This window comes from Heterodontus francisci, chromosome 6 (genome assembly GCF_036365525.1).
Source record: "Heterodontus francisci isolate sHetFra1 chromosome 6, sHetFra1.hap1, whole genome shotgun sequence".
NCBI classification, from domain to species: Eukaryota; Metazoa; Chordata; class Chondrichthyes; order Heterodontiformes; family Heterodontidae; genus Heterodontus; species Heterodontus francisci.
Window position 1 is genome coordinate 48,120,730 of NC_090376.1, and position 16,783 is coordinate 48,137,512.

The 16,783-nt window shown below is 43.0% G+C and overlaps 1 protein-coding gene across 1 annotated transcript in view; it reads right to left on the bottom strand.

Annotated features, from left to right (window-relative positions):
- LOC137371291 (anoctamin-7-like) overlaps nucleotides 1-16,783 on the bottom strand; it is a 92,336-nt gene that overhangs the window by 29,498 nt on the left and 46,055 nt on the right. Inside the window, exons 11-12 of the mRNA XM_068033627.1 lie at nucleotides 16,009-16,098; nucleotides 14,791-14,943 (exon numbers count right to left, since the gene is read on the bottom strand). Of these exons, the coding sequence (XP_067889728.1) occupies nucleotides 14,791-14,943; nucleotides 16,009-16,098 (243 nt within the window). The remainder of the gene's footprint in view (nucleotides 1-14,790; nucleotides 14,944-16,008; nucleotides 16,099-16,783) is intronic.

Consider the following 16,783-nt stretch of genomic DNA (forward strand, 5'->3'; position numbering starts at 1 on the left):
AAAAAAAACTTTTCTATGCCAACATTGAGTATTTTGATCAGTTTTGGTCCATACACAGAGGCGCCGAGGAAAGTGTATAAGATGGCAACTTGAAATTATATTCACCCCAAAAGCTTTGTTATGTGGATGGGCTACAAGTGTTAGCGCGATTTACTTAAGAAATGCAGATTTAGAGTGAACATTTTAATGTTCAAGGACTCAGACAACAGGTTATTTGAGATAGATAGGATGGAGGGGTGAGGCAAATTAAATCCATAAACCAGAATTAGGTTAAATGCCAGGAAGAATCTTTGGAAAGTATTACTAAAACTGTGTAGGTCGGACTTATGTTGGGCAGGAGGCCCTGCCCACCAGCCAAAAAGTTAGGGCGAGCCCACCTCTGCTCTTCAATTAGCCTCAGGTGGACTTATACCCCTCAGACAGGAGGTTCCATGTCCAAGAGCTGCCAGCCAATCAGTGGGCTGGCAGCTCAGTCTCAGCAGCGCTACAGGAGCTGTGGCCACTGCTGGGACTGCACCCAGCCAGAAGAGCAAGAGGGATGCCAGCCCCAGAATGAAGACAAGTGCGTGGGACCTCGCTAGGGACAGTCAGCCAGGCCTCGGCAAGAGGGGGCTGGTTAGGTAGGAGGGCAAATGTAGTGTAGTGGGGGCAACTTGTGCCATGGGGGGCCCTTCAAGGGGTATAGTGTGCCTGATCAAGAGGGGCACCACCCCCCACCAAGCCCATAAGGAGGCCTCCAGGTTTTACTGAATTGGATCCTGAGCCACCGGTAATATACCAGCAGCAGTGGCAGGAGGCCCTTAAGTGAGTTAATTGGCCAGGGACAAACAGTCCACCAGTCATAAAATTGCAGCAGGGCAGGAAAAAGAGATGGGAACAGCACCCACTGCCCTCCGCTCAATTTTACGACCCCACCCTCTCCAGAGCATTTTTGTCGGGGTGCGTGTAAAATTCCAGTATATGGATTTGCACTTGGCAAAAGCTTAGGGAAAAGTGCAGTTCCAGTTTGAGAGCAAGTTCTTACTTAAGATTTCACTGAACCACGTTATAGCATAGGAGGCTTCCATTTGGCACAATGTTTGACAGCTCACTAATTAGTCCCATTCCTTCACTCTTTCCCCATAAGTGTAGTATATTTCCCTCCTTAAGTATTTATCCACTTGCCCTTGGAAAGTTATTATTGAATCCACTTTCAGGCAGTGCATTCTAGATCACAACTTGATTTTTTTTTTTAAAAAAAGCTTCCACAACACCTCTAGTTCTTTTGCCAATCACCTCAAATCCATGTCCTCCGATTAATGGCTTTTCTGCAATTGGAAGCAGTTTCTCCTTATTTACTCCATTGAAATTATTCATGGAATAGAACTATCTTTTCTTAACCTTCGCTGCCACAATGTGCTGGTGGCAGAGGGAGTGATTGTTTAAAGGTGGCGGATAGGATGCCAATCAAGTGGACTGCTTTGTCCTGGATGGTGTTGAGCTGTGCTCATCCAGGCAAGTGGAGTATATTCCGTCACACTCCTGATTTGGGCCTTGTAGATGTTTGACGGGCTTTGGGGACTCAAGGTGAAGTATTTGCCACAGAATTCCCAGCCTCGGACTTGCTCGTGGGCACAGTATTTATAAGGCTGGTTCAGTTAAGTTTCTGATCGATAGTAACCAGTAGGATGTTGATGCTAGAGATTCAGCAATGGTGATGCATTGAATGTTAAGGGGAGTTAGTTAGTTACTCTCTTGTTGGAGATGGCATTGCTTGGCACAAATGTTCCTAGTCACTAGTCAGCAAGCCGGAATGTTGTCCAGGTCTTTCTGCATGAAGGCAGAGACTGCTTCAGTATCAGAGGAGTTGCAAATGGGACTGAACACTGTGCAATCAGCAAACATCCCCATTTCTGACCTTACAATGGAGGGTAGGTCTTGATGCAGCAGCTGAAGATGGTTGGGCCGAGGACATTACTCTGCAATGACGACCTGGGGCTGAGATGATTGGTATAGGCCAACCACAACCATCTTTGTTTGTGCTAGATATGTCTGCAGCAGTGGAGAGTTTTCCTCTCCCTCCCCCCAATGATTTCCATTGACTTGATGCCTCTCAGTTGAATGCTGCATTGATATCAAGGGCAGTCACTCACCTCACTTCTGGAATTTAGCCCTTTTGTTCACAACACTAACTGTTGGCACCCTCTGTTTGCCACAGCATTTCTGTAGTGACTGATCTGTTCAATCACACTCACTGCCACCTTTGATGCCCTTGTCCCTTTTAATCTCACTCTGGTATGGCCCCCATTCACATTCGCTGAGGTCCAAAGAATGCAGACAACTGCTTTAGCCATTCATCAGATCTGACTGGACCACAAACACCATCAGGTCCTGCTCTTCTCTGCCAAAAACCACATTTTTACAAGATCATAGGCCCTGGCTTCTTTTAATTACAAACCTTCTCCTTAAACCCCTCCCCCTTGATTTCCAACAAGTGCAAGGAGCTCATGAGCTTCTTTGTAACCAAGATCGAGACCATATGTTCAGCTGCTTTGCCACTTCCCTCCTTTCCCCCACTGCACAAGACAAAAACTTCCCAAAATTACCCCTCGCACAAGCTGTGAACTCTCGTCTTTCTTTATCTCCTCTCATGCCCTCGGAGCTCACCTTGTCCATGAGACCCATGTTCTGCTGCATTCACACTCTTCCACCAAACTGCTAACCATTCAATGTGTTTCAGGCCACTGTATTAAAGGATACTGTAGCAGTTTCTTTTCTTCAGGTACTGCACCCTGTAGTCTAATAGACACTGGCTTGTTACTGGGCAAAATGATGCTGTATCCCTCATCACAGGAAGTGATGAACACCATGTGTGGATGCCTTGCGTACAGGCTTGGAAGATGAATACCATAGTCGTAAGAAGTGTTTAATAAAGCTCTTGTCTCTTTTAACCAGACTCTTCAGATATTCTGTACTAGTTTAACAGTGCAGATCATATGGTGGCAATAAACTAGAAATGATGGAAAAGTCCCTACCTTTACCAGAAAGGTTCAAAAAAGTCACAAGCCTAAAATCAAGCTGAGATATGGCCAAAGTGGTATCAAAGATTTGCCAAGTACAGCACCATGTCATGTCAAGCTACAAAACTGAGCAGTGAACAGGTCAGTACATTGTTGCAAGTGTGATGGGTGACTGTAGGACATATCATTCGCACAAAGTATCAACGAGGAGAAACCCACATAAGTTATCAATTTGAGAAAGGATGTTATTGAGCACACCTAATTTAACTCAGCAGCAAGGGGAAAAAAAAAAAAAAGTGTTGATGCATTTATAAAACCACCTACACAAGCTTACAGATGACTAGAGTATGGCAGCTTGAAGGATGAGCTAATCAGGGATAGAATTGTTGGAGTGTTTGATGATGCCTTGTCTGATCACTTGCAGTCAAGAGATGATCTAACCCAAGCAAAGGTAATTCAATTCAGCAGACAAGTGGAGGTCAGGAAAAAGAATCAATCCATGGTCTGAGGAGACCGGGAGAGTCCCATTGAGGGCAGCCACTTCAGTTGAGTTTGTTAGGCATAAGAAAAAAGGAAAGATGGCAGCAAAAAGCAAGGGAGACAGGAGGAGTATCTAGCAATCCAAAATTGGCTCAGTGGCAGGAGGCAGAGGGTGATGGTTGAGGGTTGTTTATGCAATTGGAAGCCTGTTACCAGTGGAGTACTGCAGGGATCTGTGCTGGAACCCTTGCTGTTTGTAGTGTGCATTAATGATTTAGACATGAATATAGGAGGGATGATCAGTAAGTTTGCAGATGACAAAAATTGGTGGTGTCGTAAATAAATAGTGAGGAGGAAAGCCTTAGATTACAGGACGATATAGATGGGCTGGTAAAGTGGGCAGAGCAGTGGCAGATGGAATTTAATCCTGAAGTGTGTGAGGTGATGCATTTTGGGAGGACTAACAAGGCAAGGGAATATACAACAGATGGTAGGACCCTAGGAAGTACAGAAGGTCAGAGGGACCTTGGTGTACTTGTCCATAGATCACTGAAGGCAGCAGCACAGGTCGATAAAGGTGGTTAGAAAGGAAGGTATCCCATATGCCTTCATTAGCCATGGTATAGGATACAAGAGCAGGGAGGTTATGATGGAGCTGCATAAAATGCTAGTTAGGCCACAGCTGGAGTACTGTGTACAGTTCTGGTCGCCACACTATAGGAAGGATGTGATTGCAATGGAGAGGGTGTGAGGATGTTGCCTAGACTGGAGCATTTCAGCTGTGAAGAGAGACTGGATAGGCTAGGGCTGTTTTCCTTAGAGCAGAGAAGGCAGAAGGGGGACCTGATCAAGGTATACAAATCTATGAATGGCATAGAAAAGAAACATTTTCTCTTAGCGCATGTGTCAATAACCAGGGGGCATAGATTTAAAAAGGTAATGGGCAGGAGGTTTAGAGGGGGTTTGAGAAAAAAAATTTGTCACCCAGAGGGTGGTTGGCATTTGGAACACTGCCTGAAGGGGTGTTAGAGGCAGGAACCCTCAACATTTAAAGTAGTATTTAGATGAGCACTTGAAACACCATAGCATACAAGGCTATGGGCCAAGTGCTAGAAAATGGGATTAGAATTGATAGGTACTTGATGGCCTGCACAGACATGGGCCGAAGGGCCTGTTTCAGTACTGTATAACTTTGGCTGCCCAGGTTAACTGCAATAGGTGTGGCCAAGAGAAACAGGCAGAGAAATTGTCCTGCCACTGAACGCCATCATGCGGGACGATGGGCCACGTCCAAGTGGTGTGCTATAGCAAAAAGCCAGTACAGAACATACAGAAGGGAAACTTTTGGAAAGTGGAAAAATGCATGAAGTAGAGGATATCCATGAAGTTGAAATCCAGGAATCAAGTGGGAGTTGCTGGAGCAGAGATTCCTGTACAGGGAAACAAAACATTTTAAAATTGTTTATTAGTTTCATGGGATGTGGGTGTCACTGGCCAAGCCAGCATTTTATTGCCCATCTCCAATTGCCAATGAGAAGGTGGTGAGCTGCCTTCTTGAATCATTACACTCCACGTGGGGTAGATACACCTACAATGCCATCATGAAGGGAGTTCCAGGAGTTTGACCCAATGACAATGAAGGAACGACGATATAGTTCCAAGTCAGGATGGTGTGTGGCTTGGAGGGGGAGCTTGCAGGTGGTGGTGTTCCCACCTATCTGCTGCCCTTGTCCTTCTCAGTGGTAGAGGTCACAGGTTTGGAAGGTGCTGCCTGAATAGCCTTGGTGCATTGCTGCACTGCATCTTGCAGATGGTAACACACTGCTGGCCAGTGGTGGACAGAGAATGTTTGTGGACAGGGTGCCAATCAAGTGGGTTGTTTTGTCCTGAATACTGGAGCACCAGTTTTGGTTCTTTCTGATGAACAGTGGTTAAAGAACATTCTTCAACCATTGAGCAAGAAGTTAAATGGATCAGGAGGAATAAAACTTAAAAAGTCATAGGAGAACTGAACGCAACCCTCAAATACCAAGAAAAAGAAATCACAAACATGAGGCGATTCAAAATCACAATTGTTCACTTTTGAGCAGGAAAGCTTGCACCAACTTACATTTAATCTGCAAAGTGGAGGAACTAGAAAGCAGAGGTGGTCAACCCAGAAATTTTAGAATGGAATTCCCAAAACTGTTCACAGGACTTGGGAAGTTGAAAACAGCATACCATATAACCCTACAGCTAGAAGCGAAGGCAGTGTGCCTGTTTACACCCAGAAAAGTTCCTCACTCACTCTTGCCAAAGGTAAAGAAATTGACTGTATGGTGAAGCAAGGAGGAGTGTTATTTGATCCATGACAGAGCCTACAAACTAGTGTTCAGGTATGGTTCCCGTATAAAAACCAAATGCATTTATTAGAATTTGCATTGATCTTACACAGCTGAACAAAGCAGTGGAAGGTGAAGTCCATCCAAATGTTCTCTGTAGATGACCGGTTAACTAAATTGGGGAAGGGTTTAATCTTTATGAAGCTGCATGCAAATAGTGGTTTTTGGCAACTACCCCTTGAAGAGTCCAAGTTGCTCACAACCTTCATTACCCCATTTGGAAGGTTTTGTTTCAACAGATGAAACTGAAATCTTCCACAGGACAATGTCAAGCAACTTGGAAGGACTAGATTGAGTCATATGTCATACAGATGATGTCCTGAGCTATGGATCCACTCCAACAGGACACTAGAGTCAGAGCAGTGTTGCAACACTTAAAGAAAGCAGGACTCTTATTTTTTTAAAAAAAAGTTCTTGCAACAGATGGTCAAATTCCTTGGACACGTTGTAGATGGATCTGGTGCAAGTTGATCCACAAAAGACAAGAGCAGAGTTTCCAGCTCTTAGGAACGTGACTGAGCTACAGAGATTCATGGGCATGGTAAACCAAGTTGGAAAGTTTTTGCACAACCTAGCTGTAAACAATTGACGTAGTGGCTCATTGACAAGATAATACATGGTGTTGGAGCAAGCACAGGGGATCTGTTGACAAAAAAAAAAGATCAAAAGAAATGCTGATATCACCTGTCGTGTTCACTCACTTGGATCCAGAGCTACCCACCATCATTGCTACAAATGCATCTTCTACAGGGCTGGTAGCTGTAATGTTTCAGACAGACATATGGAAAGTACAGACCAGTTTACTACACATACTGTTCTGACAGAAACTGAATAGAGATATGCAGTGATAAAGCATTAGTATCTGAATTAGATTAGATTAGAAATACAGCACTGAAACAGGCCCTTCGGCCCACCGAGTCTGTGCCGAACATCAACCACCCATTTATACTAATCCTACACTAATCCCACATTCCTACCAAACATCCCCACCTGTCCCTATATTTCCCTACCACCTACCTATACTAGTGACAATTTATACTGGCCAATTTACCCATCAACCTGCAAGTCTTTTGGCTTGTGGGAGGAAACCGGAGCACCCGGAGAAAACCCACGCAGACACAGGGAGAACTTGCAAACTCCACACAGGCAGTACCCGGAATCGAACCCGGGTCCCTGGAGCTGTGAGGCTGCAGTGCTAACCACTGCGCCACTGTGCCGCCATGTAGCTATCTAGGCCTTGTGAAAAGTTTGCAGATGACGTTATTAGTCTTGACTTCAAGATCGAGAGACCACAAAACCAAATGCTAATTCCTTTGCATTTAAAAAAAAACAGGAGTTAGCAAAGATGCCTCCATCAGTATGCACGCACGAGTTGAAGATTTGGAGAAAGCAAAGGAGAAAGGATAGGGATCATTCCAAAAGTGGAACTACGACAAAAAAAAAAGTCACAAGGTATGAAACCTCCAACCAGGACAGCCAGTTTGGATCAGAGACCATAATCATTAGATAAGTGATTGGATATGGTGTCTGTTCAAGGTCCTATCTTATCCAAGCAAAGCATGGTACAGGGAGATGAAATAGATATGCATTGCAGGCCATACAGAAGCAGCCTTGTATTCTGGGAAATCAGTTATCTCCAAAATCTAAATGGACCAGAGATGCTGCATTCATTCACCAATCCAGAAGACAACCTGAAGGAAGAACCTGAATAATCTACCAATTCCACTCTTGCACAGCGGAGTCAGAGACTACTCAGAGAATAAAACCTCAATCCCCTTCAAAAGGGGAGGACTTGTTATGACAGGTTTGCTGGATGGCCACAGCGATCATCTATGCAAAAAAAATGGAAGTCAGAGACAACAGGAGATACAGTATGTGGTATACTAGATACAGTATATCACAGGCAGTGATGTAATAGATGTTGATACCTTGCGTACAGGCTTGGAAGACACAAACCATAGCAGCAAGGCATTTACATCTGCTGTTTCTTTTAACCCATCTGACTTCAGATATTCTGTACTAGACCAACAGTAAGCAGATTACATAAACCCCCCACTCTTGGAAAAAAACCCTTCACACCTCTGTCCTTGCAAACTACCACCCAATCCTCTGCAAAATCCTGGAATGTGCTATTGCCTCAAATCCATGCTTATCTTTGAACTCCAATCAGGTTTCTGGTCTCGACAGCACGGAAAACAACCCTTAGTGTCACAAATTACATCCTGTGAGACTGACCGTGGTACCCTATCCCTCAACTTGTCTGCAGCCTTTGCCACAGATCTTAATCTGTGCCACTATCCACCAATGCATCCCCACCATTGTCCATCTGGGTGCATTTGCTTGGTTCTATTCCTATCTATCCAATTGTAGCCAGATAGTCATTTGCACTGGCTTCTCTTCCCGCTGCTGCACCATTACCTTTGGAATCCCTAATAATCCATCTTCGGCCCCACCTCACATTAACATCCCAAAAAAATGTTAAGTTCCAAATGTGAGAAAACATCCGGTTTTACCTCACCACCTACTCAACCCCACCACTACCTCTGAATTGTCATGCTGATTTATCCAATACTGGACGTCAGACAATCAGAAATTTCCTCCAATTAAACATTGAAGACCAAAGCCATTGTCTTTGGTGCCTGCTACAAACTCAGTTCTCCAAATAGTGGGCTTCATCCCTCTCCTTGGCCATACCAGAGCCTAAACCAGGCTGCTCACAACTTTGGCATCCTATTTGACAGAGCAGAGTTTCCAATCCTGTATCTTCATCACCAAGACTACCTACTTTCACTTCCATTCCATTGCCAATCTCTGCACCTGCCTCAGCTCATCTGCTGTTGAAACCTTCATCCATATCTTTGTTATCTCTAGGCTAAACTAAACTATTCCAAAGCTCTCCTGTCTTGTCTCCCACCTTGCACCAAGTCCCATTCACCCATGCTCACTAGCTCCCTTTGTTCAACTGCTATATTTGAAAATTCTCATCCTCATTTTCAAATCTTGTAATGACCTCTCCCCTATCTCTAACCTCCTGCAGCCCTACAACCAGAGATCTGTGCTCCTCCAATTTTGGCTTCTTGCACATCACCAATTTTCTTCACCCTACTATCAGTGGCCATGTCTTCAGCTGCCAAAACCCTAACCCAATTCCCTTCCTAAATCTCTCCACCTCACTCCAAGATGCTACTTAAAACCTACTACTTTGATCAAGCTTTTGGTCACCTACCCAAACAAACATTCTCTTGAGAATTGGTGCAATTTTTTTTCTTTTTTTTTTTAAAAAAAGATAAATTACTCCTATAAAACATCAAGATGCCTAATGTTAAAAGGCACAAGTGCCAGTTGTTGCTGTATGTGGCTGTACCCCATCTGAATGCAGTAGACTTGATGGCCTGTTTAGTTTGTTTCACACGTAAAGCTATTAACCAAATTCAGTCAAAATACACCAACAGTTCTAAGTGATTTCATATTTCAGCTCATTCTCATTTATTCATTTCGAAATAAGGATTTATAATATATGCACAAAACTATTCCAATGTGTATTATTCCCCCATGGTTGATGTTGAATTCAGCATTCTTAGTTTATGGTGAAAGTAAAAGGTGGGGCAGAGCTCTGAATTTGTACAGAATCATTTAATTCTAAGGTCTAGAATGTTGCAGGGTATGGGGGCAGGGGCAGAATTAAGTTAGATCTTTATGTTAGGATTGCAGAAGACTAGCATCTGCCTGAAGTGAAAATATATGTACTGGTTGGGCTGCTATTAAAATAAAATTTGCAATTCCATTAGGAAATTTTAATATTTTTTTAGAAAAGGACATCATTCTAAGATGTAGATTAAAGGCCTGCTCGGGTCTGCAAAAAAAAAAAAAAACCAAAACCCGACCAGAGCCCAACAGAACCATATCTGACCTGGTCAGAATCCTTCCATTTTTCCCGTGCCCGACCCAACCATCAGTTAACTTACCTTCCATTTTTCACTGTTGCTGATCTACACAAGCTTAAAACAAAACCACCTTTCTAGTCCAAAAATTAAATTAACATTGGAGCCATTTACCAGGTGGAGAGTGTCCGATCCAGCCCAACCCAAGCCTGAATGCCAGACCCAGAAGTGCAACCCAACCCAAAACATGTCGTCTGGTTCGGGTCGGGTAGCAGGCCTTTAATGTAGATATATGTTCTGCCTACTAAATCTGCGAAGAACCTCATGAACTCTGGAGAATTGTGGCCTAGAACATTAGCACTTCTACTTTGTTTTCCTTTAAAAGATCATAATTCACAGTTGTATCAGAATATCAAAGTTTTATCAATTATCAATGCATTTCATTTTATTAAGTAATCAGGTTTTGGCTCACCAGGTTGTGCCAATACATGCTTTGCAAATGATTGAGGCTCCAATCCAGGCAGGGCCAGGATGTTAGGCTAGAGTTGGGTGGGGTTTCAGATGGGAAACTTGCAGTTGCTACTAGAAACATGGGTTTGTGGGCATTGGAATCACATCTGTTGCTCCAGGCATACAAGCAGTGCTGTAAAAGGCACATGTCTTCTCCCCAAAGCTGTTTTGCTTTCTTTTAGCCATAAATTTCCAAAGGCCTGGGAAACCCAGCAAAGCAAGTTAAATCAGTCTGCCAGTCTCTTAATTGTCCATCCGCCTCCTGGGAGCCCAGAAGCAGGCAGGTTGGAGTCCGCTTAAAATTCACTCCTTAGTGTCGGTCAATAAGACGTCCTGTTACAAATTTAATGCTGCGACGGATAGAACCATGTAACAGCAATGTGGAATTTAAGAAAATGAGGGTGGTGGGTGGTGATGGAGGACGAGGTTGTCTCAGTTCAGAGCCTTTTCCACTACTCAATATCCCAACTCCAACCACCTACCTTGGTTCCATATCCTTGGCTCGTGGAAATATATTTTTTTTAAATCCATGTCTGATTTAAAATTAGTTGAACTAGTGTCTATTGCTTTTTGTAGAACATTTCTCATTTTTACCACCCTTTGCATGATGGGTTTCATAACTTTAAATCAGAATCAGGCCAATCAGGAGCAGTTACATCCCCTTATTCTAGGCTCCCTCACTAGCAGAAAACCTATCTACCCATCAATTCCTTTCAAAATCCTAAAAACCTCAATCAAATCATCTCTTAGTCTTCTATATATGTAATCTTGCCTCAGTCTTGCCCTTGGAGCACTAGTAACATTCTAGGTAAATCTGCATTGCATGCCTTCTAAAGCCAATATATCCCAAGGTGCAGTGCTCAGACTGCACAGTACTCTAGATTAGAATTAGAACATTACAGCGCAGTACAGGCCCTTCGGCCCTCGATGTTGCGCCGACCTGTGAAACCATCTGACCTACACTATTCCATTTTCATCCATATGTCTATCCAATGACCACTTAAATGCCCTTAAAGTTGGCGAGTCTACTACTGTTGCAGGCAGGGCGTTCCACGCCCCTACTACTCTCTGCGTAAAGAAACTACCTCTGACATCTGTCCTATATCTATCACCCCTCAACTTAAAGCTATGTCCCCTCGTGTTTGCCATCACCATCTGAGGAAAAAGACTCACTATCCACCCTATCTAACCCACTGATTATCTTATACGTCTCTATTAAGTCACCTCTCCTCCTCCTTCTCTCTAACAAAAACAACCCCAAGTCCCTCAGCCTTTCCTCGTAAGACCTTCCCTCCATACCAGGCAACATCCTAGTAAATCTCCTCTGCACCCTTTCCAAAGCTTCCACATCCTTCCTATAATGCGGTGACCAGAACTGCACGCAATACTCCAGGTGCGGCCTCACCAGAGTTTTGTACAGCTGCAGCATGACCTCGTGGCTCCGAAACTCGATCCCCCAACTAATAAAAGCTAACACACCATATGCCTGCTTAACAGCCCTATTAACCTGGGTAGCAACTTTCAGGGATTTATGTACCTGGACACCAAGATCTCTCTGTTCATCTACACTACCAAGAATCATCCCATTAGCCCAGTACTCTGCATTCCTGTTACTCCTTCCAAAGTGAATCACCTCACACTTGTCCACATTAAAATCCATTTGCCATCTCAGCCCAGCTCTGCAGCCTATCTATGTCCCTCTGTACCCTACAACAACCTTCGGCACTATCCACAACTCCACCGACCTTCGTGTCATCCGCGAATTTACTAACCCACCCTTCTACACCATCTTCCAGGTCATTTATAAAAATGACCAACAGCAGTGGCCCCAAAACAGATCCTTGCGGTACACCACTAGTAACTAAACTCCAGGATGAACATTTGCCATCAACCACCACCCTCTGCCTTCTTTCAGCTAGCCAATTTCTGATCCAAAGCTCGAAATCACCTTCAACCCCATACTTCCATATTTTCTGCAATAGCCTACCATGGGGAACCTTATCAAACGCCTCACTGAAATCCATATACACCACATCCACCTGTTTGGTCACCTTCTCGAAAAACTCAAGGTTTGTGAGGCGCAACCTACCCTTCACAAAACCATGCTGACTATCGCTAATGAACTTATTCTTTTCAAGATGATTATAAATCCTGTCTCAACCTTTTCCAACATTTTACCCACAACCGAAGTAAGGCTCACAGGTCTATAATTACCAGGGCTGTCTCTACTCCCCTTCTTGAACAAGGGGACAACATTTGCTATCCTCCAGTCTTCCGGCACTATTCCTGTCGACAATGACGACATAAAGATCAAGGACAAAGGCTCTGCAATCTCCTCCCTGGCTTCCCAGAGAATCCTAGGATAAATCCCATCTGGCCCAGGGGACTTATCTATTTTCACTCTTTCCAAAATTACTAACTACTCCTCCTTGTGAACCTCAATCCCATCTAGCCTAGTAGTCTGAATCTCAGTATTCTCCTACAACATTTTCTTTCTCTACTGTAAATACTGACGAAAAATATTCATTTAACGCTTCCCCTATCTCCTCTGATTCCACACACAACTTCCCACTACTATCCTTGATTGGCCCTGTTCTAACTCTTATCATTCGTTTATTCCTGATATACCTATAGAAAGCCTTAGGGTTTTCCTTGATCCTATCCGCCAATGACTTCTCGTGTCCTCTCCTTGCTCTTCTTAGCTCTCCCTTTAGATCCTTCCTGGCTAGCTTGTAACTCTCAAGCGCCCTAACTGAGCCTTCACGTCTCATCCTAACATAAGCCTTCTTCTTCCTCTTGACCAGCGCTTCAACTTCTTTAGTAAACCACGGCTCCCTCGCTCGACAACTTCCTCCCTGCCTGACAGGTACATACTTATCAAGGACATGCAGTAGCTGCTCCTTGAATAAGCTCCACATTTCGATTGTGCCCATCCCCTGCAGTTTCCTTCCCCATCCTACACATCCCAAATCTTGCCTAATCGCATCATAATTTCCTTTCCCCCAGCTATAATTCTTGCCCTGCGTTATATACCTGTCCCTGCCCATCGCTAAGGTAAACCTAACCGAATTGTGATCACTATCGCCAAAGTGCTCACCTACATCTAAATCGAACACCTGGCCGGGTTCATTACCCAGTACCAAATCCAATGTGGCATCGCCCCTGGTTGGCCTGTCTACATACTGTCAGAAAACCCTCCTGCACACACTGGACAAAAACTGACCCATCTAAAGTACTCGAACTATAGTATTTCCAGTCAATATTTGGAAAGTTAAAGTCCCCCATAACCACTACCCTGTTACTCTCACTCCTGTCGAGAATCATCTTCGCTATCCTTTCCTCTACATCTCTGGAACTATTCGGAGGTCTATAGAAGACTCCCAAAGGGTGACCTCTCCTCTCCTGTTTCTAACCTCGGCCCATACTACCTCAGTAGACGAGTCCTCAAACGTCCTTTCTGCCGCTGTAATACTCTCCTTGATTAACAATGCCACACCCCACCCTCTTTTACCATCTTCTCTGTTCTTACTGAAACATCTAAATCCCAGAACCTGCAACATCCATTCCTGCCCCTGCTCTACCCATGTCTCTGAAATGGCCACTACATCGAGATCCCAGGTACCAACCCATGCTGCAAGCTCACCCACCTTATTCCGGATGCTCCTGGCGTTGAAGTAGACACACTTTAAACCAAGTTCTTGCTTGCCAGTGGTCTAACCACATCTCACTACTTCTAGATAAGCATTTGGAAATTTTATTTCTGACTAGCCATGTCCGTGTCAGTTTTAGTTAAATCCAGATGAAGTATTTTAGGCATTTCTTGAGAAAAAAAAACTGTTTCCATTCCTGGAAATGGTGGTTTTGTTGAAGTACATGGTCTCATGTCAAAGTATCAAACTATTAGCCATGACAGTATGACTCAGTTTATGTTCAAGATAAATTTGTTCCAATAAACTAAATTTGTGCAATTTCTGATTACATTAAAATAGGACTTCAGGAAAACTTAGCTTTATCCAACTCCAATCATCCATAGCAACACTCACCATTTCGGACAAGGGAATAAAATGAGATTTTGGCCTTGCAACATATAAAAAGTGACAAACATACTTATGTTTCTAGGTTTCTACACGATAGCTTGAACTACAAGTGCAAGAGCTAAATATTCACCATGAGTTAAGCTTTCAGAGTATTGTCCAATGATAACAGCACAGTTCTGTTAGATTGTTACCATACAATGCTTTGAGGTTTTATATTAGCTCATGATTGTTGAAAAAAATCATCAGTTCACTAATGTCCTTTAGGGAAGGAAATCTGCCATATACCTGGTCTGGCCTACATGTGACTCCAGTCCCACAGCAATGTGGTTGACTCTTAAATGCCCTCTGAAATGGCCTTGCAAGCCAATTAAAGGACAAATTAGCAAAGGACAATAAATGCTTCCCTAGCTAGTGACACAAATTAACAAAAATGAATTAGAAGTGGTCAAAAGGCAGATTTTGATCTAAACCAGGAATAATCACATATATAAGAGGCACTTACCTTTCCTAGGATTATAATAGACACTACATTGAGGAGTGCAGCAGCAACTGTGGTCAATAAAAAGCTCTCAACTGAGTTAGAAGTAGTTATTCTAAGCCTTGCCCAGGTTTTGTAAATAACCACCGCAATGAGACTGGCAAATACCCAGCAGACCTGCGTTAATACAAAGCAGTGATTAGGCATCTAGAATAAAAGTAGTTAGGTAATCTCATTCATTTCCATTGATACTCTGCAGTCAACTGTGGAGCATGTGGCCACCTCAATGGAAATTGCAGCACACTCCTTCTTTGGATTCAGTGGTGGCACTAGTAGTATACCTCAGGGATGCACAGGTGGAAAGACCAAATAGATAAAAGGACCTCAGTTCGAGCACCAATCTCCTAAAGTGTGCTCTCCTACAGATCAGTGGAAGTGCTAAGCTATAGTCTGAGAGGGAGTCATGCAATGGGTGTGGAATATATTGCCTTCTTGGCATGAGAGCATGCTGCACCTTTATGAATCCCTCAACTGACTTAGTTCTAGAAAGGCAGCTGGGTCATACTGAACTGGTAATGGTAGAGTCAATGCAGTCCCAGACCCAAGTTCCTAGAGGTTGCTGATCAAGAACAATTATGAGCCACAACAGCCTTCTACCTCATGAACCCACTGGGACAAAAACCTAGAAGCATGCAATTAAGCGAGAGATCACTTAAGATGGGCACCATCAGCTCATGAGTTGTAATTAGTTTACAGACAATTTTACCAGCTTTCACAAATACCAACAGTTTTGAAATGCACATGTCTCCTGGTAGCTCTAATGCCATCAAATATTCATTCATTTTTGGCAAATATAATGAGATTTGTTCTATAATATAATTCAAAGTAATTAATAGCACAGAAGGCTCAATCGAAACTTCAAATCATGAGTAATAGGCACTGTACACCATTTCCATGATAATTGAGTGCAGCTCTGGTGTGACCTGCAAGGAGCTCTTGGGGTAAATAAAACATATCTATATTGGCTATATTTAGGATAAAAATGGTCAGATTAGACAATGATGTGTTTTGTGTACCAGATTCTCTACTACCGGGAATCAGAACAATGATAATTCTGGAAGTGGCCATAGGGCTGATCAGCTAGGTAGCTAAAGGGGGAAACAAAATGGCAGAGTTGGGATAACAGAAACTTGTTCTGTAAAGCAGGATGAGAAAAAGATAGTGAAAGGACATGATACTTACCATCAGAATCCCCACTAAAAATGAAAGTAGCATTTTTGTACGTCGCAGAGTACCTGGGTAGTAAGGTTCTATTTCACCTGTAACTGGGTCCTACAAAATAAGTGAATATTTAGTAGTCATAGATGCTCATTTTACACCAGCAGCTGAATAGTGTTCTTTTCTATATAGGAGGTAGAATATTTTATTCACAAAATAACCAAAAGCTTAAATTATGGAACATATCAGACCTAGATACATAAAGGCCTTGGGGCGCTCACACACATGTAAATTCAGGTTGGAGACAGGTTTAATTTTTTTTTAAATTCATTAAAATTCTAAATTTAACAATCTTTTTCAAAACCAGCCAACAATAAATTTTAAAAACAGATTTACTCAAAACAGCTCTTCATAAAGAGAATGCTGAAAGGGCGGGCATATCAATATCCATAGAATCCTAAATTTCAGCAAGGCAGAGAAAATCATCTACATCAGAAATGATTAGATCCAGTGTAAAATTTCTCATGCGATTAGCATTTAGAACAATATTTCAAAATATCTAACCGCTACTTTGCGATTTTCTTCACTGACCCTATCCGATACACAGAAGATAATTAGAAATCACAAGTCAGATTTGGCCAAGGTAGCCTCCAAAAGCTATTATCCAGGTAGCATGCAGGAAAGCAAGATAGTATAGGCAATATAGATAAAAGCATTATTTAAACACAGACTATGAACATGCACTAGAGTAAAAACTAATACACCTCAAGCAACTACAAAATCTATCCACTCTGTTGAA